At 44.7% G+C, this 23,553-nt stretch overlaps 1 protein-coding gene and 2 pseudogenes across 1 annotated transcript; all 3 read left to right on the top strand.

Annotated features, from left to right (window-relative positions):
• Nucleotides 1-3,697: 3,697 nt before the first annotated feature.
• Nucleotides 3,698-5,232, top strand: LOC133889111 (peroxygenase-like). Its single transcript, XM_062329571.1, has 6 exons — nucleotides 3,698-4,097; nucleotides 4,199-4,351; nucleotides 4,467-4,552; nucleotides 4,672-4,766; nucleotides 4,873-4,998; nucleotides 5,082-5,232. Exons 1-6 carry the CDS (start codon nucleotides 3,806-3,808, stop codon nucleotides 5,230-5,232), a joined length of 903 nt encoding a protein of 300 aa, XP_062185555.1. The 5' UTR covers nucleotides 3,698-3,805.
• Nucleotides 5,233-5,643: 411 nt separating this feature from the next.
• Nucleotides 5,644-8,351, top strand: LOC133889532 (uncharacterized; annotated as a pseudogene).
• A 3,203-nt stretch (nucleotides 8,352-11,554) lies between these two features.
• LOC133889531 (uncharacterized) lies at nucleotides 11,555-12,763 on the top strand (annotated as a pseudogene).
• The last annotated feature ends 10,790 nt before the right edge of the window (nucleotides 12,764-23,553 follow it).

The raw sequence follows: 23,553 nt of genomic DNA, 5'->3' as shown, positions 1-23,553 counted from the left end.
CAGCAATGTCGCCCGATTGAATTGATGCTTTTTTAAGATATCTGAAGTTTAGGAGGACTGAGTATGTATTTATCCCCAATGCTGTGCAAAACGACATATTTGGAGTCTACTCTAGATGCAGTTGCCGCGCCATCGTCAGCTTGAAACAGACAAGTGTCATGCGTAACATAGCAGTGAAACTAATCTAGCTAGGTTTTCTTTCAACTTTCAGTGACCTCTGCAGGTAGCTTTTGCCGATTTGTGCGGCATCCTCCCATTATCATAAAAAAAAGGGCAGGGACCATTGCCTGCATTTATATCAGTTGGGTATTCAGTACGAAAGTACAGTAACATGAACAATGCCGTTCGTGACACCGGTCGTACATGTGAAGTGAAAGTCAGTGCTACAGAATGTGATTCCGTATAGCACATATTTATAGCTATGCCATTTCATATCTTCAATGTCTTCATTTATTATTTTTTTTTCTCAAACATGTAAGAGAGTCTTCACATATTTAGAGCCTAGCTCACGCGTAAAATAAGAAGAAAGAAAGAGATCACAAATCTCCATAATAGTCAGACGACGAAGGTACGAAAAAGCAGCATACATTCCGATAAGCACACAACAAACAGCAGCCGCACCAAGCAACGCTACACAGCAAGCAACTATGCCCTGCTAGCACCTCAACCAGGACAGCCTGATAACTCAATAGGCGGAGCCACATCCCCACACCTAACTACCCGACTCGATCGACGGCCATGCCAAACCACAAGCTCAAAGGTGGGTCATGGGTCATCAGAACATAGCTAGTGCCGCGAAGCACCGAAAGGTGATGAGAAGTCTCACCGAATAGAAGAACGAAAGGGTCAGAGTATGGGAGGATGGTGTGTCCTGCAAGAAGTGCCGCCAGTAGTAACACCAAGTAGCAAAGGGGTTCTTCGAAATGACATCTTCAGGAAGGTGGCGGCAAAGGAACCGTCGTCGCTTGTCTGGGAAGCCGAACAAGATTTTCATCCGGAGAGATCCCAGGAGGAGCTTCATCACGGCACCTCCAGTAAGGTTATGATGCTCATGAGCGTCACCGTCGTTGACAATGGCATGGTGTCTGTCAGGGCATTCGCCCTTAGTTCCCCTACCACGGCACAACCCCTTGAAGCCAGAGGTTCGACGAGTTGACCAGACCAAGTACCTGTAAAAGAACAATGAGTAGCACAAGAGCACAATGCATCCGCCAGCAAGAAATAACAGGGGGCGAAACCCTGACTTGCGGTAACACAGAACATGGCCTCTAGGGTAGCACCAAGGAGCAATGGGGCCACTGATGGCCCGACTGGGTGCATGGTGCGCCAAGGCCAGCTGAAGGCATGACCGGGATCACCGACAACAATGACCTGACAGCAAGTAGAACCAAGCAGGACGGCGACCCATCGACCAGCCGCCCACACCTGCAGCAACTGACGAGCCTCGCAAAACCCACCTGCGCACAGCACATCGCCGGAGCTGAAGGGACCAAAAACAGGCGGGCAAGACGCGAGTATCCATGCAAATCCGATTAGGAAGAGGTAGATCCGATGAACTACAACACGAATCCGACCAAAGCAAGCATCCACAAGGGTGGATCCGGCTAGGCGAGCGCAATGCATAATAAGGAGGGAGGGGGAAGGAGGTGGGGAGGGGGAAGAGAGAGGGGGTAATGAGGGAGAACGGGATGGCGGCCACTACCATCGCTAGCCAATTTTAGCGACGATGACCTAGCCAGATCTAGGTAGGGATAGTGGGTCATGAGCGAATCCGAACCAAAATACTCTCTTATTTTGCTCTTATGAACAAGTTCTACTGTTATTACTTACACGCAGCAAAGAAAACTCCATAGTAGAAACAGATGCCGAAGACTCAATCAACAGATCGTCATGCTCCGGCATCATCTGGCAATTGCATCTTCTGCGGTTCAATCGTCGACGACACATGACCGTCGACATCCGCCGCTGCATTGCTGCTACCGTTGCCGCACTCCTCTGGAGCTGAAAAGATGCACCGTGCGGTCCATGCTGAGCTTTTGCCGCTTCTCAAGCTCATGTTTCTCGAGCATTTTGCTGTGAATCTATGCATGGCAAGGAACAAAGAATGCATTCGAGAATAAGATGTCTTCAGCTAGGCAGCTCGAAAATAAATCTATAAATGAAACATTTGTTTTTTCTCCTAGCTGTATCGTGCTTGCATTTAATGAGCAGATAAGTTTCATTTGGTTTTTAGAGATAAGTTTGATAAATTTGGATTTAGATTCGGTTTAGGATGGCAATTTTTTCTCTAGAAAAAAGAGCGGCCACATATTATTGGAATCAAGCAAAAATAATAATAATTTAAATTTCTTTTAATATTTTGCTTTCCTAATTTAGGATCTAATCTGTTTCTAACCGTCGATGTCATCTGACTATTTCTCGGTGGATATATATCCTTGCTATGATCTTAATGGGTTTCCACTTAGAAAATATTTAAGATTCACGTATGTACATCTGAAGGTACCCCTTCATTAGACGTGGTCATCTCTACCGACGTGCCGGGTTAATAAAATCAAATATTTGATGAATAAATGATTTGAATGTGGCAGTACTAATCGGATGATGTCAATAATGAGCGGAAACAGTAAAAATATTCAAAAAGTGAAAAATACAAGTTTGAACCATCATCAACAGCTGACCTTCAGACGAGCGACGCTTAACTTGAGACAATTTATACTTCCGTTTCGAGCATTACCTTCAGTTAGCAAACCTTAACACTGAAATATTTCTGGCTCCAATAATATAGCAGTTCAATATGAATTGGAAATAGCATGCCCGCAAGTGACTTTTCACCTGATCACGAGTCAGACCTTCAACCTTCATCATGTCAAGGATTGCCTATTGCTTAGCATCTGCAGTTGCCAAAAAGATAATTAGGGACAATACAAAGGCAATAATAGTAATGATAGCGATCACACTGCTGAAAACGTACTGGGCCTTCCGGTAATAAATAAATAAATAAAACAGGTTTCCTTATGCACGGATCCGCACCAGCAGAAGTGAAAATTCCGCTAGGCCACTGGATACATGTCTTATTAAAACTATTGATTTATATTAAAAAATAGATGAAAAAATAAATATATAAAAAATAATGAATATATAAATAATAGATAAGAGATATAAATAGACGATATAATTCGGACATGCCAAGCTACATGGCACTAGCCGCCGATGATCTATATACTGTATACACCAGATCCGAATCTCTTAACATCGATATCACGGTGACTTTATCACTAACACATAAATGTAATCCCACACGTCAGCGCCGGCGCGCGAAATCAGGATCCTCGTCCACACCTGATCAGCCCGCACAGATTATTGCTGCCTCGAACAGATCATCCGTGTAACAAATGTAAAGTCGTCTACACAGTGTTTAAACGTTTACCACAAAACATTGCAGTGCGACCGGAAGACGACGCCGGTATCTTAGCTCGATGACGATACGAACTGACTACGTATCCGGAGCCTCGGGCGTCGGACCTCACGACGCCAAAAGAAGCCTCCGGACACAGCGCTGCGTCCCGCGCCACGTTACGGCCGCGCGCCATGCACGCGCCCACGTCGCGTGCCGCGGCGTCCTCTGCCGCGCCACGTCCCGCGACCGCCGAGCCGCTTGATATAATGCGTCCCGGCTCCTGCGATGGCACTCCCTGCACCAGATGTGCTACTCCACCGACTAGATTTCCTCTCCATCACACGCGTTCAGGAAATCGCAGTAGTTCTTCTGCTAACTCTAGCTAGCGCGCACGGTAGCGAAGCGAAGATGCAGGGGGCAACGACCAAGACACGCAACGCCGACCGCGGCGCGGCGAGGGCGGAGGGGAAGGGCGACGATGCTCGCGGCGTGGCGAGGACGGAGGGGAAGGACGACGCCGGCAGCAAGGTCGGGGGGAACATGGCGAAGGGCGACGCCGGCGGCAAGGTCGGAGCCTTGCGCGGCTTGTCGGCGTCGTCCGAGGAGGCAAAGGACTCCCAGACCATCGTCGCGCTGCAGTCGCCGGTGACCGTCATGCGCCCCGTCCGCGGCGACCTCGAGGAGCACGTCCCCAAACCATGTGAGCAAACCTTCTTTCAGGTTTCAGCTGCTTAACGCTTCACAATGTCGACAGCGCTGTTTGCCATAGTAACTGCGATGCCTCGATGCTCGACTGAGCAGATCTGGCGAGAGCTCTGGCGGTTCCGGACATCTACCACCCCGACGGCACCACGGATGACCACAGGCACCACCACCTGAGCGTGATGCAGCAGCACGTCGCCTTCTTCGACCGCGACGACAACGGCATCATCTACCCTTGGGAGACTTACAACGGTATGTCGATCTCGTCCTCTAGGTTCAGCTGGTACGAGGTACGACTTGTGCAAAATTATCGGTGTATGTGTATCCCTGTACTGCACTGAAACCAGATAGATCGATAACGATGTAGGATGCCGTGCGCTTGGATTCAACATGATCATGTCTTTCTTGATCGCGCTCGTCGTGAACGTGACCATGAGCTACCCCACCCTGCCTGTGAGTGAACGAACTGAACTCTCCCATGATATCTCTGCTTCAGCGATCGATATTATGGTCGTAAAATGTTCCGTTGGTGAAACTTCCATCTGCATTATAACCGCGATTTGTGACCGCAGGGATGGCTGCCGTCTCCTTTGTTCCCAATTTACATCCACAACATCCACAAGGGCAAGCACGGGAGTGACTCTGGGTCCTACGACAACGAGGGCCGGTGAGACATCACCTGCTAACCCTCATCGTCTCTTAACCGCAGTAATCACCCTGTACGTAGCTTGTACTGACTGTTCCCAAATGCAAAAAAAACTCGTTGTATCCAGGTTCATGCCGGTTAATTTCGAGAACATCTTCAGCAAGTACGCGCGCACGTCACCCGACAGGCTCACATACCGCGAGCTGTGGTCGATGACTGAGGGGTTCCGTGAAGTGCTCGATTTCTATGGCTGGTAAGCACGGATCATCAGCTCTGCACTTCAAACTCCCTACTCATGGCAACAAATCAGGACGACTGATTGTGTTTGCGTCGCAGGTTTGCAGCGAAGCTGGAGTGGTCGATCCTGTACGTGCTGGCGAGGGACGAGGAAGGGTACCTGTCGAGGGAGGCCATGCGGCGGGTGTACGACGGCAGCCTCTTCGAGTACGTGGAAGGGCAGCGCCAGCAGCACGCCAAGATGTCCTAGGCTGCCTCCGTAGCATGGCGCGAGGCAGTGTGTCCGTAGCATGTGCTCCACTGCTTCTACTTAAGCAAGCGGCTCGTGGTCAAGTAAGCTGCTCGCAGTGTGTAGGTAGACTCCGTGGCGTCTCTTGGACTGTGAATTAACTCGAGGTGTGAACTCACCATGTGCTCGATCAATAATGACGCAAGAGTTCGTGAGGAGACTTCTCTGTTTCTTCAGCTGTTCCGCGTTCCTTCCTTCCTCCGTGCGTGGAAATGGACCTTTCAGTTCCCCAGTTGTGATGGTCGTCGTTCTGCCGCCCCCCTCAGTCTCGGAAGGGCTCGTACTTGCGTGGGCGCGGCTGGCAACGGGCTCTGCGGCATACCTGCGCGGCGCGGTTCGGTCGGAAAGGGCACCGGAGGAAACCGGCCGCGGATGGTGGCGGGCAATTGCTACGCTCTGCCACCCGGCGTGCTTCGATCAGGATTGCTGGCCCATTGCGACGTGTCGTGCCGATCGGGTATGTGAGCCCAGCGAGCGCTTGACTACGTGCACTTGAGTTATCGTCGTGGAAGCTTGCCCAGTTTCGAACGCGCGAGTGCGTAACCTGTGCGCCGGGAAGGTATGGAGGGGGCATGGTCCAACCCATGATTGCTGTTCTAATAAATATATTACATTTATGGACTTATGTTGAAACTTCGCCTATTAGTTCAGTTGGTTAGGGCGTAACGCGAACGTCGCAGGTTCAGACCTGCGTGGGCCATTTTTTTCCTGCTTGATCCTTCTCATTATGGCTGTAGTGAGTAATGTTGTCATATTCCAATCTAATTTATTTCAGTAAAATCTAAATTTCGAGTGTGCACTTTTAGTTGGTAAAATTAGATGAATATTATCATAAAATCAGCTGTGAGGATGATATGTGGGCCACGTTGGTATTTTCTAACTTCTGTGGTTTTGTGGCACGCACCACCACACCCGCTGTTCGATCCATTCCACTCCTATAGACGTCTAGCCAACCGATCCGTTATTGTAGACACCTGATTCTCTTGTCTCGTTCACGCCGTGGTCACGGCCTATGCTCTAGAAGCTAGCGAAAGGTAAGGTTTTGCCCATTTTGGGAGGAACTAGAAGTGCTAAAATTAGCAACCTGGACATCTCTTTTCTCTATGCAGAGTGGCTGTTTGGATTTTTGCTTGTTCCAGGCATTTTTTTTTTTGTATGTGTGTTCACATACCAGCAAAAAGGCGCTGTGGTTTAGGAGTAGGTTATAGGGCAAAATGCTTCCGAAAAGTGTAATTGTCTATTTGCCTAATTTGAACTTTGTCACGGGAATCACTGTGTTCACCATGATCATCAACTTATAACGTTCAAAACATTGATGTGCTTGAAGATTCTTCTTTTTGGTCGACATCTGTTGTAGATCACATTGAAAGTTTGAAATACAAGTTTTTATCCGGTGTTAGGTCAGTGAGCAGTGACCAGCAATGGAGAGATGGCTTCAAGAAAGAAATGCAAGAATACACCCTGAGTCAAATGGAGGTGACCAGTTTAAGATACTAGGTTACCAGTGATGCGCTTTAATGATCATACGCGGCAAAGCACTGTAAAAGTAATGGCCTGTTACAGGACGTCAGGTTACACATCGTTATACTTGATGCAGCAACCGCATTGTTTAGCTGTTCCTTGTGAGTTCACTTGTACCATCTTGTTGTCTTGTCTATCATCGTGATGATAATATGTAAATCTTTTTTCTTTTAATTAACATCGTTTATTCATTTTATGTTATTAATCGACAACCTAGAAAGAACACACATTACGTACAACACAAGTATACACAGGCTTATATACTAGTCAAAAGATACCAGTGACATGCCTGTATTATTCCGTAAGTGTAGTGTTAAATATCATCATGATACCGATATGTTGTGCTGATAAATGCACATGCACCTAGCTGTTTGATGCAAAAGTAATGCAATTACCTTGGCGTTTGTGCTGTATTCTTTTACTTTGACACCATCAGTCCATCATACACATCTGACAGTTGATATTTACAGATGTCAAGAGTATGGTATCAGCAGGATTGACAGCACTTCCTTGTTCTTCTTATGATCTCCCCGGAGCAGCATCTGGACAGAACACAGTGAAAATTCCGTGCATCGGCCATGGTGGCGGCAGCTTACCATTGTTTTTGGCTAGCAAATTCAGAGGTAAAGACTGCCACAAGCTTCAGCAATTCATATTGCTGAATACTGTAGAAGATTGACTAGCATCTGTGCACATGATTCTTTTAGCTTCAGAATTTTTTATTTGCACTTGAATAGACATAACTCATAAAAGTGAATCCCCTGTGCAAACCTGCTTGAAGTCGGATCATTGAGACTCCTAACATATGATCCATAGTGGAGTTCTACCTATAAATGCTGTAGTGTCCACTCCATAGATATGTCTAATCTCGGCCGTGTCTTTCAGGTGCTGCCATCCACATTGTGGAAATTGATCCCGTTGCTGTTTCAACCTCTATTGAATCCATGGGTTTCCCTGCATCATCTGTGCAAGGGTTATCATCTCAGTCCATGCAACCTGCTGACGCTGATGAGCTATTATGGGGAGGTATACATGACAGCCTTTTCCTCCATGTAGCAGATGCCGAGGATTTCATTGTCAGTGACAGCAATCAATATGATATAGTCTTCATTGATGCCTATGATGGAGATGACATATTTCCTCGCAAGCTCTGGGATGTCGATGGAGCATTCATGAAGAACCTAGAGAAGAAAGTCCATCCTGTTCATGGCTCCGTGGTCGTTAACCTCCATTCTGATTCTGAGCTATCAGCTTCTGATGCAGAAAACAGCGCCCATTTCCAGAGCATACTTCCCATGGGCAAGCATGTCTCCCAAGTCTGCAGAGCATACAAGCAGCACTTTGGGCTAGCCTTCACATCAACCGTCCCTTGCCTCTGCAACGTCACTCTTGTTGCCTGCCGTGATAAGGTGATTACAAATGGTGCGTGCCTAGGGCTTAGTTTTAGGGATTTCATTATTGGCAAGCTGCTGTCGAAGTCCGACATGGTCGAGCACGCGTTGGGCTTGCCGTTCCCTTGTTTGCAGTACGTCAAGAATGGTTTCATGCTGGTTGACTGATGTACGGTGATCAATATGTTGCTTTTCTTTTGCCGTTTGGTCGGTCTCATAAATTTGCTGAGGAATCCCCTTGCATGGTTCCGTGCGGTGTTCTGTTGCAGTCTGTCGGCGTGCAGCGATTTTTGTTTCTCACTCCTGCTTCAGGGCTTCTTGTTTTAGCCCTTTTCCTCGTCAGGGTATTGCCTGATATATGTGTATCGTGTGCTGATTCAGTTAGCTGCAATTTAAGCGTTGCTACACTGATAAGCAACATGCACTCATAGTTCAATGAATGTACGAGAGGGGAAATTTTCTCCTCCCTTTGATCTATCGGCAGCAAGGAATCCGGAGTACACAGAACGAGCTTGCTCGTGGAGCAGCGTCGGGTCGTCGGAGGGGAAGATCTAGCTTCTAGACTGCAGCTCCATAGCAAGCACCACTGACCACAGGTAACAGTACGGATCCAGATTCTCTAACTTATCTTTATAACTCATAACTTAATTTCACTCTAAGGGATATCTTTATTTTTTTCAAAAAGACTCACACTCACACAGTTGTACAGGAACGGTGCGAGCGACTTCGGAGAGCGTCAGGTCTCGAACTCATATCGCTCTCCCGAAAGCTGCCTGCAGGAACTGAGGCACTAAGAGATATCTAATTTATGATTGACATTGTAGATTGAATTTTAATTTTATTGAAGTTCAACGTTTCCAGTAAGTTAAATAATCAAACTATATATTAAAGCTTCAAAAATTGAAGTGATTCCAGGGCCCAAGGTATGAATGTATGCATATACACGGATACGTATACGTATATATGTATGTATGTATGTATGTATGTATATGTGTATCCGTATATTTACATGTATAATAAAATTTTTGGAAAATTTCAGAAAAATAGCGAAATGTATAATAGTTATATTGATAAATCGGTTGAAATAGTCTAAAACTACTGTTCATGTGGGCCTTATGTATGTATATATACAGATACCGATACGGATATGTATATGTGTACATATATGTATATGTATGTATGTATATATGTATATGTATATTTACATGTATAATATAATTTTTGGAAAATTTCAGAAAAATAGTGAAAGGTATAATAGTTATATTGATAAATCGGTTGAAATAATCTAAAATGAACAGAAAAATATCTAAAACTCAAAAAAATATGAAACAAATTTTGTTAGGTTCGTATTACTGTCGTTTATATATTAAAATTATGTGCATGTATAAAAATAATATTATTTTCTCCATAATTAAATGAATGTAAATGTTAATAAATTCATAAATAAATATTGAGATGTCTAAAATTTGTGAACATAATTTTTTTAGTGTCCTTTTGTCATATTCTGTGAAAAACAAAATGGGCGTGGCATAACCGCGTCAATCCGCCTAGTATTATTCAGTTCCACAATTAGTTCCACGTTTTCCAATTAATTATATAATATTTTTCAATTAGTTATATTATATTTTTTGATTTAGAGTGAAATCATGGTAACTTCGAATAAGTGAAGTAAGAGGATCCTCGTGCGCGGGTGACACGGCCGCACCGGCCCATGCATTGTCTCGTCATGAGCGTCTCACGCCCACGAACGACAGGTTCTCCCCCGGCCGCTGCACGCACCAGTGAATCATTTTCATTGCGGCGACGCGAGCGCTCCCACAGGACTCCTCTGTTGTGACGGGAAATCGATCGTGTTGCACTGGCACGGCATTGCACCTTTCTGGCTTTGCGAGAAGGCGTGCCCAGCAGAGTCAGAACCGCGCGCGTGAGGTGTAGGGATGAAAACGGAACGGGAAAATCCCGTTCCGTCCCGGTGTCGTATCTCCCTTTTTTTTTTTAAGTTCGTTTTCGTTTTTTTCCGTTCCCGTTTATCTTATTTTCATTTTTGTTTGGCTGAGAAAATGTGAAAGCGAAAATGGTAGGGAGGTTTTCCGACCGTTTCCGTCCGTTTTCACCCCTACGCTCATTTATGTCTTTGATTGAGACTTATCACTTATGTTTATTATATGCTCGAGTATCGAGTTAAGGTTTATATGGTTTTTTTAGAGGGGTACAAAACATGACGTACATAACCCACTTACATCACACTCACGCCTAACGCACGCACACACGTGCATGTCCTAAGCATACACGTTACAGATATATTCTCGCTAAACGGGCACGCGTGTGCATACCCCTAACTACCAAGGAAAAACCCCCGATGAGGCTCGTGGGTCGATCCTAAGGATTGAACCCACGACTGGCCGTCCCTGTCAGTTTGTCACTGGGAGTGAATCAACCGAGCTACTGCTCGGTCCTAAGGCTTATATTGTTGTATCTTCGTATCTTGTATTTTTTGAGTCAAATATTAATAAAAAAAATGATATGTCATGTGAATCGAAAAATCATATGATATATTTTTTATTTTAATACGACCTGCTGATTGGATTGGTTCATTAAACTTATTAATTCAGTGTTATCTTAAGATAATGTTAAATTTATACATGTTGACATATTTTGATGTTCTGTAGGTCGGTGTTTTCATTTTATGTTTTCGAATTCCGATCGATACTGGTATTTTTCCGATCGGATTGGTTCGTTTTCGACCCTCCGATTATGTCCGACCATTTTTGTTTTTTTCTGTTCCCGTCTATCCCGTTTTCTTTTTCGTCTGGCAGAGAAAATATGAAAGTGAAAACGGTTAGAGAGTTTTCCCGACCGTTCCTCTCCGTTTTCATCCCTAATGAGGTGCATTAAACTGGACGCCGACGCGAACCTAGCATCTGGATGGGATGCCCACGAGGTTCTCGCTCTTGCCGATAAGAGCCAAGTGTACAGGTTGACAGATGGCTTGATTTGTTTTAATTATCAGCTTCTTCTTACTGAAAACGAAAGCAAAGTTTAGTCTACTCGATCTTAAGCCGCTGCCGTTGCATGAACCACACGCATGTTGCATCCAGCATGGCCCTCATTCTAGATCGAGCAGAGTCGTCAATCTCGAGCTCCTTTCTTATAAAATCGATAACGAGCCACATGCATGCAATGGAACACGCGTTAGCCTAGTCAAAGAACAACCTGCCGACCGATCGATACAACCAAGTAGTTCCATTTTGTGTATCGTTATACGAATCAAGACACGAGAGGTCAGATCTCGAGGAAGCCTCTCCATCGTCTTCTCTTCTCTCTATCTCTTTCTCTCTCAACAAGAGAAAACTAGCACCGCCAGAGAGAGAATGTTGCCGAGGAGCTCATCCACGCCATTCCTGCACTCCTTCCACTGCTCGTCCCACTCGTCCCGTTCCTCTTTGCAGCTCCGCCGAGCCTTCTCCGACAGCCACCTCCCGTCCCTCCACCCGTCCACCCCCAACGACGGCAGCAGCGGCAGCCGCAAAACCACCGGCGGCCTCCACACCGAGCTCTCCTTCTCCATCTACAACACCTTCAGCAAGGGTGCATCACTGGCGGCCCAACAGCCTCACCAAGCTGAGCAAGGAACCAGAGCAAGTTCATCAGCGGACGGTGCAGCCAGAGCAGCCGGAGCTGCCGCTGTTCCTGGCGAGGGCCCTCGGGATCGACCGCATCGCCTCGGGCTTCTTCACTGCCAGTGCCTCCCCAAGCACAAGGCTGCCTCATCAGCCAAGATGGAGGGCGTGGAGGAGCGGGTGCAGGACGAGAAGGTGGCCGCGCTGGACGCGCAGTACAAGAAGATGGTCGACGAGCAGCCCGGCAACGCGCTGTTCCTGCGCAACTACGCGCAGTTCCTGCACGAGGTATATATGTACACACTGCTCCGTTTACCAGATTCCAGCCAGTTGGATGGCCAATATATGCCAATACGTCTACTCGTCATTGTAGTTCTTGGAAGAACAAAACAAACGGCACGCTTATGTATATAGACTTGATCGGTTGTACTACAACTTAGATTGGGCTTGTTTCTTAAAGATCATGATTGAGGATACATTACGGTTGCAGAAGTGTTTGTTGTGTTACAGCTTACAACAACGGATGCAGGTGAAGGGCGACCCCAGAAGAGCCGAGGAGTACTACTCGCGCGCCATGCTCGCGGATCCCAGCGATGGCGAGGTCATGTCGCAGTACGCCAAGCTGGTTTGGGAGGTGCACCACGACAGCGAGAGATCACTCAGCTATTTCCAAAAGTCGGTGCAGGCTGCCCCACAGAACAGGTCACCGTCCATTTCGTAAATTTGTACCGTACTGCGAATAAAGCGTATATATACTTCGTATAATTTTAGGATTCCCTGAGGTTGATAGCTAACGGTGGTAGATTTGCACCGTCTCCTGTCCTTTGTTACAGCCATGTCCTCGCAGCGTACGCCAGCTTCATGTGGGAACAGGACGACGATGATTGCCGGGAAGGCGAGCAAGGCGCGGGTGGAGCAGCACCGGGGCAGGTGAAGGAGCTAGCTTTTGCGGCCTTCTGATCCTGCCGGAATAGTGAGGCGTGTGAGTGTGACAGATGTAATGTAACCTGCATAACATCTATCTATTACTTAGTAATTGGCCAACAAAAAAAACTTCCACATTCACTTTAAAGACCACAAAATTACCACGTTAATCTGAAAAAAGAAAAAGATCTAAACCGCTCATTGTATATCTAATGGTGTACATTTAATCAAAGAGTCCGTATAGATTATCATAACAGTATTACCAAAACAGATTTGGTAGTTGCGGTCGGTTGAAAGTAAGATTATAGTATATTTACATCTATTGAGAGAGTCCATATAAGAAAACAAGTAGTGCATGTTCCATACGTTACGGTTACAAACTCTGAGCCTATATATATATATTAAATTAAAGAACTTGCTGCTTGGATTTGCATCGCCATACACCAAAACTACATCAAAACGTGGCCTGACGTTGGATTTCTTACCGGGACTTTCTTGTCAAACTGCTGGCTTCACCGATTTCTGGTCGATTAAATTAAAGAACTTGCCGCTTGGATTTGCATCGCCATACACCAAAATGTAGCCTGACGTCGGATTTCTTGCCGGGACTTTCTGGCCAAACTGCTGGCTTCAATTTCTGGTATGCTATTTGCACATCTCCTCTTCATGGCTGTCACTGTATTGACATACACATTGCATATCATCTCATATTTTTCTGATTGCAAAAGTATTCTGCATCTTTAACCTTGCTTTGCATTCAATGGAACATTTGAAAAAAATAAGCAAGTATTCTGCATCTATTTATTTTTATTCTTTTGTGATTGGGATCCGAGATCAGCATAGATGATGTAAGCGGGCTGTATCTCTATCTCTTTAACCTTGCTTTGCATCAAATGGAACATTTGAAAAAAAGAAACAATTAGGTTAAGCCAGTCAGTGCAGTGCAGATCTAACCGTGGCCAGTTTACCCAACTACTACTAGCCACCCCCTCTCCCGTCCCTTCAAAGATTGTATAAATAGACTAAAATTTCCTTCCAAGTGACTAATTGTATATAAAAAACTATAGAGCATACTGCAAGGTACTCCAGTTGCATCACTGTTTTAGAAATATAGTGGAACTTTTTTTAAATTCCTGTGATGGTTTTGAGCTCTTTGAAGACAGATTAAATCAATAACATAAATGATCATGAGGAGAATAAAGTTAGGATGTAAAAAGCACTTAGTGTTAAAATGTTTAACCTATCATTGAAAATGACGATGATTGCCGGGAAGGCGAGCAAGGCGCGGGTGGAGCAGCACCGGGGCAGGTGAAGGAGCTAGCTTTTGCGGCCTTCTGATCCAGCCGGAATAGTGAGGCGTGTGAGTGTGACAGATGTAATGTAACCTGCAAAACATTTGGATGAATTCACGAACAAATAAGGTAGCACTCGGAACGCACTAGAGGGCGAGAAGACAGCCCGGCAGAATGTGAACTCTGATAGTCTGATCTGTTGGCGTCTGATCCTCGCCGAGCACTCACGACACTGGTCATGCGCCTGATCTTTTGGCGTCTGATCCTCACCGAGCACTCACGACACTGGTCAGAGACCACGCACGACCAGTGCAAAAGATCACTCACGAGCAGTATACGAGCAGTCACAAGCACTGAACGAGCAGACACGAGAGAGACACTGTAGAGAAACTAATACTCGAACTCACGCGAACACAGAGTTGGATTTGGTGCTGCCAAAACGTCACAATATTTTCTTTTTATCTGATGCTATTTATATGCAGAAGCAAGCTAACAAACTGGGCCACGATGCCCGACTATCGCGCCACGCCTGCCGCCCACGCTCTGCTTCTTGCCCACGTCGTGCGCGCCGTGGCGATGCTGAAAAAATGGGAGAACCTTTACAGTACATCATAATACTAGATGATAAAGAGTATTATTGTTATAATCCAACCGTCTATTTTAGTAGGTATTATTATAATTATCTTAATATCTTTAGGAGTAATTACGTTATTAACTGATCGGACTTCGGACTTTCACCACCCATCATCGACCGACCGACGGAGGGTGAAAACCCTAATAAATGAAATGAACAGAATAAGTGAAAGCTTATCCGAAGAATAAACTAACATTTTGATCTTCCCTAATTAAACATATAATTTACAAGTTTATCATAGTTTTTTTTTTCCAATCCTACCCTTATGATACTCATGATACTCTTTAATGGTACCCATGATACTGATGAGCGATAAAGTATTATTGGGCTAATCTAAACCACCGGATGAAAAAAATGGAGGGTATACACTCATTTAGGACCTGGCTTCGACGCGAACGCAGCGCGCCTCTAGCCACTACTACTACATGCAAGCAAAGTAAGAATGAAGACCGTGCACGGTATTATGCTAACATGATCTCTGATGAACTACAGATGCCATATGTATAAATTTGTGCCACCTTTAGACAATAGAGGATTGCACCTTGCTGAGAGGTCACAGGGTTGAGGGTGAAGCAGCAAGGAGGAGGATGGGAGGGACCTCCAGAGCTCGGCCTCTCCACGGGCGAAGCTACGGGAGCATCAAGCCGCGCGCAGAGAGCTTCGTCTTGTGAGTCGGGCCATCTCGGCAAGGAGGATCCAACGTCCCCGTAGCTCTCTGCCTCCTTTACTACCTCGATTCCCAAACTTGTCAATCCGGAACGTCGGCGACGATGCCATTAACGTCAGGCGTCGGCCGCCGGGGAGGCGATAGGCACATAGATTCAGACTGGGCTGTCTCTTGAGCTCAATCTGGGCCGCCAGCCTTAGATCCCACGTCCATGATTGTGCAACAAGTTCATTGGAAACTTTCACGGATGTTCACATGCCTCAGGAAATCCGATGATTTGAGGTGAATCCGACCCGACAAGAAGACAAAAGTCTACGCAAATTCATCAATAGGTCCAACAGCAGCGTGCGAAATACAATTTCCGATATCTCTTAGTTCTGTGTGATCAAAGCTTTCAAATAAGGCGTACGTGATTGCCGCATGACAGAGAATATATCAATGAAACGGTCTCAGACTGTTCGATAATTGTTCAAGATAGCTCACGACTGCATCCGAGCTGCTAAAATTCTTGAGTCGCATAGAACTCTCGATAAGAGTGGAAAAGTCTCTTAATCTGGATTAGATCCAGAGTTATCCAAGACTGTCGAGAAGCGGAATTTCAACCCGAAGAATAAGAAATGCAACAACAAGAAGAATTCTGAAGATTCTAAAGTTATGCCCTCTAACCAATCCGGTCCTCCGTGGTATCCCGAAAAGCAGGGAAATCCATAGCTAGGGGGAGGGGCAAGAAATACTGGCCTTGCCATCAAACTAACTCCCATTTGTTATCTATTGAGTCTTTCTAAAGGAAGTCGAGAAGAAGGCTAACAAGATGAATTTCGACAAGCCAAATGGATCCAAACCTCGACGACTAGACAAAGACTCAGGAGACTATTATCTCGCTTTTCAGGAAAGTAACCATACGATGAACTACATCTACGGAGGATCATCGGCATACAACTCCAAATGTCAATACAAGAAGGTGGAATGTGAAGTCTGCGCTTCTCTTTCGAAGATGCCAAGGTCACCAAGTGACCGGACGTCCCGATCACCTTCGATAAGGCAATTGCCCAAACTTGATCTCATGTCCGGGGAGATACCCAATAGTTGTGGGACCCACCATCAACAATTTGAAGGTAAATCCCATTCTCATTGATGGTGATAGTTCGCTTAATATTTTGTTTGTTTGTGCTCCGGATGCTATGTAGATTCCCAGGACAAAAATTGAGCATGTGAAGAAATCCTTTCACGGTATCATCCCAAGCTCTTCAGCCGCTCCTATAGGCCAGATGTCATTGACAGTTATGTTCGTAACTGCCACTAATTTTCGAATAGAGAAATTTTTGTTTGATGTCGCTGACTTCAAGACTACTTACAATGCTATCCCCGATCATCTTGCGTTGGCTATGTTCATGGTAGTTGCTCATTATGCATACCAATGCTTGAAGATGCTAGGACCTAGCGTGGTGATCACAAGTCGAGGAGACAAGACAATGACAGTCAAGTGCGATAAAAAGAGTTTGTATATGGTAGAAATTACGCCATCGTTTGAAGTTAATACTGCGCTACTCCAACATTCTCCTAAGCACTCAAGGCCAAAGGTGGCACCCACTCTGAACTATGACATCAAGAGTATACCACTCAACCCAGCCGAGCCATTCAGGAGCATTCGGTTAGGCTCTACGTTAGGTACCAAATAAAAACTCACGCTCATCACCTTCCTCCGGTGCAATTCAGATGTGTTTGCATGGAATCCATCCGATATGTCCGGAATCCCCAGGGAGGTGATCAAGTATAGGCTAGAAGTTCGGTCCGAGGCCAAGCCAATTAAATAAAAACTACATAGCTTCATGACAGATCATAAAGAAGCTATTTGGAAATAGATAAGTAGCAAGCTCCTGAAGGCAGGCATAATACAGCAAGTATTCAATATTGAGTGGTTAGCAAACTTTGCGATGGTCAAGAAAGCCAATGAAAATTGAAGAATGTGCGTGGACTTCACTAATTATCCTTTTACTCTACCCCAAATTGATCAACTGGTCAACTCAAGTTTGGGATGCGAGCCACTTTTCTTCCTAGATGTCTACTCTGATTATCATCAGATTAGTATGTGTAAGGATAATGAAGAGAAAAAATGCCTTATCACTCTATTTGGTGTAAAAATGCTTTTCGACTTGAAGAGTGTTGGTGCTACTTTCCAATAGGCTATTTAGGTTACTTTCTGACGATGAATAATTGATAGTTACTATATATAGGCATCACAAGGTTTTTTGTAATTATCGAGGTATATCTTTATATCCTAGAAGGGGACCCCTGGATGAAAAGAAACTATCCATAGTTACCCAAGTTAGCCCGTAATTAGGAAGGTTTATCTCTAAGAACATGAACGACTCCAGAGGATGTACGACACCCATACACACACAACCAAGGGGCCCTGTGGAGGACAAGTCATGACAAGCCCAGATAAGTCGATATAAGCCATTAGAAGATGAGCAAGGAAGTCGCCAACTAGTTTCATATCCATCTAGGATAGTCACACACCGCCTTGTTATAGGCTCAGTCAATACAAGATAAATATGATGTAGGGTTCTTATCTTCTTAGAGGTTCGAACCTGTATAAAAAACCTTGTATGCTCTCTTGTGATTCGTTTACTCAAAGCATTCCCCAATTCTTCAATAAGTTCGTTAGATTGGTGGTTCATAAATCATAACAACTGGTGCTATCCGTGGGGATCATGATAATAGACGTTGAAGATTCTACACAGAACATGCCATCGACATCACCTAAGCTTCACCGAGAACCGGTGTTTCGAATGCAGGGTTCTATGACAACTTTACCCCTCTTCCTGGCGAGCTGGTAATCGATTGGGTGAATTTCAACGATGAACTTTCCAGTGATAATTCAATCGACGAGGTAAATCAATTTATGGATAAATTCACCAAGGATTACGACATCGAGTTTGAACCACTTGGCTGCCAAGACAGTCGTGAATGCCCTATTCACTACAAGATGGGATCTTCCCTCGCAATTTTTGACAACATGAATTGTTGAGACACCTATCTGGAGCAATCCGATGAAAAATCCATGATGGATCTGCCATCAAACCGGTTACGCAAGCTTTTCACGGCATAGTACGTGGATCTTCAATCACTCCCATCAGATAGATATCACTCCCTGTTACCTTCAAAAAGCATGACAACTTCTAGATGAAAAAGATTATGTTCGACGCGGTTGACTTCGAGACAGCATACAACACTATCTTAGAAAGACCTACTCTTACCAAGTTTATGGTAGCCACACATTATATTTTCCAATGCGTGAAGATCCCAGACCCCGAAAGGGGTCATCATTATACGGGGTTGCCCTAAGGTAGGTTTTCGTTGTGACAAGCGGAGTTTTGATATGGCATCTCAACACCAACCAAGCAAGGAACCTAAAAGCTCAAGGATCAAAGTAAATAAGAAGCCTAAGTCGTAACCACGACCACAATGCCTCGAGATGCAAATCTAGAAACCCGGGGGTTGTGTTCCACGACTAATTTGGAACCCTGTAAAAGCACATACTCTACCCCAGAGTAATAAGGATCACTACTTATCGGCTTAATCTAGTATGTGTTGTTTGGGTTTAAAATTTTAAGTCTGCAATAGCTCGTGGGTCATCAATAAGCTTTGTAAGTCCCAAGCGTAAGTACTAAGAGTAACTTCATAATAATAAAGACAATATTTCCTAGGAAGTCATTTGAATTCTTTTTCCGCCTTACTTGTCTTTCTGTGCATCCTATACCCGACAACAGGATAAGCCGCTTCTCGGGTTCCTCATCCCAAACTAGCACCCATGGTGGCGAAAAGCTTTTCTAACCCAAAGTCAATATGAGCTATTTTCTCTTCCTTGTGTTTTCTATTTAGGCTGGCTACCCAGAAAATTCTTTCGGGTAGATAGTCGGGGGCTTAACAAGTACTAGGTGCTAATAACTGAAAATGACATATTGTGTACCATCTGAAAGCAAATTCCAACGAGAAGGGAATGGTCATTATGTTGCGAACTCGGGTTGCAAAAAAAAGCTCCTTATTGAATTCCACGAGTGACTGGGGGCTACGACACCTCCCACTCAAGAGGACCTAACGCTGGTCATAATAAGCGCTCCGACTAGTGATCAACACGTCCCGAACTAATCGAAGGAAGAAGTTAGTAAGGAGATCATGATATGCCGTCGAATGCATCCAGCACGAAGTATTCCCGTCAAGAGTGAAAAGCGTTTAGATTCTTATAAGTCTAATAAATCTACAAAGTAATTTATTACAAACTGCAGGGTAAAGTTTTAAGGCAAGACGACCTTAATGTTCTCGAAGGAAAAAATGACACAAATGCTAATAAGATTAGCATCGTACCAACAAGTTCTCTGGCACTATCACGACCAGAACATCCGGAAAAAGGTCATTTGAGTCAACATAACGGCAACAAGCTATCTCCAAAGTGGGAGGGTCACTGCACGGTAGACGAGCCTACTTGCCCTGGGACTCTTAGCAATGGAGGATGGACGAGTCTTCGATAATTCTTGTAACGTCGATTAACTTCAAAAGTTTTATGTGTAAGTACTAAGAGTAAGTGTATGCTAATAAATATTCATATTTCTCATAAGGTCGTTTGAATCTCTTTGTGTTCTTTTTTGTATTCTCTAAACTAAATGTCTGGCACCCGTAAGATGGGTACACCAACGGTAAACCGCAATCAGGGTAACTTTGCCTATCGCGCGCACTCGGATAAGCCCAAACAAGGTCACATGAGAACCGATTTCATGAAACAAGAGTTTCTATAACCAGAAGGGAAGTATGAGCGTTCAATTATTTTCTCTTACCCCTGTTAGCTGATTCATAATGATCGGTTAGTAGTTTTTATCTTATTATCTTTGACTATCCATCTGAGTTTTTTTTTTCAGATAACCAGTCGGGGCTACATGAATATGATATATTAAGAGCTAACAATAACATATTGTGCGTATACCAAAGCGACTTCCTTTATGTAGGAACGATGTTCTAAGTTACGACCTCGCGGGATGTGATAAATGTTCCTTAACGCGTCCCTGAGTGCCCAGGGCTATCACGCCTCCCACTCATGTCGGACCTAGGGCTGACCCGATTAAGCTCACTGATTAGTGATGAAGTCATCCTACTCTAACCGGAGGAGTAAGCAAGTAACACTAAGCATGTTAGGTTATATTACCTACTCGGTATCAAGTTCCTAAGAAGTCACACCAATGTTATTTACATTCCTTTTATTTTTTTACTAACAAAAGAATGAATTTTTATTCTCAAGCACAGGTTACAAAAGAAAATCTAAGCGAACTTGACGATTCTCCGTCTAGCCGTCGCGATGGTTTGGAGTACTACTCGGAGTTATGACCTTCTGTGTCGGGATCCCATCACATTTTTTGTTTGAGATCTATTCTAGCGCACGCGAGGGTTGTTGGTATGAAATACTAGGAGAGCTAGCGCACTACATCGATAAATACACCCAGTTTTCAAATATAATCATGATCTTTTGCCAGAAAATGAGAAAAAATATATTTTCACCACTAGGAAATTTTTTCGCTACAACAGTTCAACTTCCGAGTCTAGCCAACGATGAGTCTTATCTCCCTTGTACCTTTACAACGACGAGATGATATTTATGGAACGACTAAAAAATCTATCCAGATAGAACACCTTCTCGAGGACTCACTTGCGAACTTGGAGGTGTTCGGAATCTCGAGAAAATGATCTAAGAATTCAGAAAACTCGATTAGATGATTCATCCTAATCGGGGATCCGAGTCCTACTCGATGATGTGGTCGGACAAAAAGCTCATCTTTACTGGTCATATACTTGATCCATCGAAGCCTCATTTCACGTATTGATGGGAGGCTTGACGATGAATAATAGATAGTTACTATATCCGGGCACCCAGAGTTTTTCTCAATTCTCATGACATATCTTTATCTTTGGAAAGAGATTTCTAGATGAAAGGAAACTACCCGTTAATACACAAGGCATCTCGTAACCCGGAAAGGTTTATCTCCAAGAACAGGAAGAATGAATCCAGATGACATACCCACATATATATACGGAGTCAAGAGGCTCTACTGAGAACAAGTCATGACAAGCCCAGAGAAACTGATACAAACCAACAGAAATCGAGCAATTAAGTTGCCGACTAATTTCAGAGAAATCGAGCAATTAAGTTGCCGACTAATTTCAGATCCATCTAGAATAGCCAAAACCCCTTATAACATACTTAATCAATACAAGATAAATATGACGTAGAGTTATTATCATCTTAGAGGCATAAACCTGTATATAAGCCCATGTGTATTTTCTTGTGATTCGTCTACTCAAAATATTGTACAATCTTTCAATAAATTTGTTAGATCGACGGTTCATAGAATGCCAATACTTTCTAACCACAAATCGGTACAAACCTAAAGGCTTGTGTTAATGATATGGTCGTAAAGAGTAAAGAAAAATAAAGTCTACTCAATGATCTACGAGAGATCTTTGACAATCTCAGGATAAATCGTAAGATGTTTAATCCTAATAAGTGTGTATTCGAAATGGCTTCAAGCAAACTCTCAGTATCTAGTCCTGATATTGAGATAAAATCCTAAGAAGAGTAAAGCCATTAAAAACATGTGATCTCTAAGTTTCGTAAAGGAAATCTAGAAACTTACTCGATGCATACCAGCTCTAAGTCACTATATTTCTCGGTTAGGTGAGGAACAGAGCTAATGCACACCGCTTGATATGCAGCGGGGGATGAAACGTACAGGAGGCAAGTTCATATTGCTTAGTATAGGAGTTCAGGGATTAGATGTGGTAGAGTTTGTCTTTGTTTTTTCGTTTTCCCTCTCTGTTTGATAGGTTCGCTTGATCTGGAGAGTTGTCTGGATGTTTTCGGTTTTCACTTTTGTTCCGGTGTAAAAACATTTGGTTTTACCTAACTTCTACAGAAGGCGGGGCAATAAAAAAAGCCCTGTTTTTTTTAAAAAATAAAAATTAGCTCCTCGTTTGCATCGCAATTAGTAACCACGATCCAAGGTTTTACACAAAACTCCCTAAATTACATCACGGTTAATAGTTGATTTGCAGAAAACCCCTTAAATTGGTTCGTCGCGATCCAATTTTTTGCATGAAACCCCCTAAAACAGTACACTGTTTTGCAAAAATTGTCCCTCCGCGTCCGCGCTTCTCCCTTTCCCGTCTGCGGACGGCAAAGGCGACGGCCGCCACGCCCACGCGAAAGAACTCTGGCTCCTCCCCTGGCTCTCCCTTCACCCCCACCCCCCGCCTGACATCCTACAGCCGCGCTCTCCCTTCTCCAGCTCTTCATCGCCGCTGTGTCCCTCCTCCCCCGCCTCTTCCCCTATTCCATCGGCCATGCCACTCGCTTCGAATCCTAACGGTGGTGATCGTCGCCATGCCCTGGCTCCGGCAGACATCTCCTCAGCGTGTACCAGCTTCTTGTAGGAACAGAGCGACGATGTTCGCGGAGAAGGCAAGCAAGGCAAGTGAGAGACAGCTAGCTTCGACGGCCGTCTGATCCTGCCGGGACAGTGAATTCCAGGAGTGCTAGCGATGTAATGTAGCCTGCCAAACCTCTGAATGAGTCGACGAATAAATAAGGTAGCAGTTGGAGGGCGAGAAGCTAGCCATCATGTAAACTCTGACGAAGATGTTCTAGATACTGAATTACTGATAGATGTGCCTGACCTTGTAATGATAGATGGGCTACATGTTTCTCAGATGACGATATATGGAGGATGGCACATGGATGGCATTATACAGCAGTGATGGGAAGTCGCAGGCCTCTAATTCGTACCTGCAATTGCTGCATCCGCAGGGCAGACAGCGAGTAGAATTGAAAGTTTTACCTAGCTTACCATCATGACCGTATTCCATGGTTGGCTAATCTGGCGAGTTAACGAGGCAGATACCCATACGTCGTACAATTAGCTGGTACTTCTGAATGTATGGAGGACTGAAAGGAGCCTGCCATGTGAGGCGCCGAGGCCTCCCGTCAGCCATTTCGTTCTGCACCGTTTTCTGGATTATCATTGCGCTGAGCCCGTGAGCAATTTGCCTCCGTAAGGATGTGCTTAGCCTTATTCAGATTTGTCAAGAGAGAAGTTGGGAGACGGTGAAGTCGATGGGCTAAGGGTGGCAGGGGGTCCGTGGTCGGCGATGGTGAATTCGATGGGCACAGCATGACGAGGCGGCAGAT

Source organism: Phragmites australis, chromosome 13 (genome assembly GCF_958298935.1).
Source record: "Phragmites australis chromosome 13, lpPhrAust1.1, whole genome shotgun sequence".
Classification (NCBI taxonomy): domain Eukaryota; kingdom Viridiplantae; phylum Streptophyta; class Magnoliopsida; order Poales; family Poaceae; genus Phragmites; species Phragmites australis.
The sequence above is the reverse complement of the archived record's forward strand: the minus strand, read 5'-3'. Positions and strand labels throughout refer to the sequence as shown.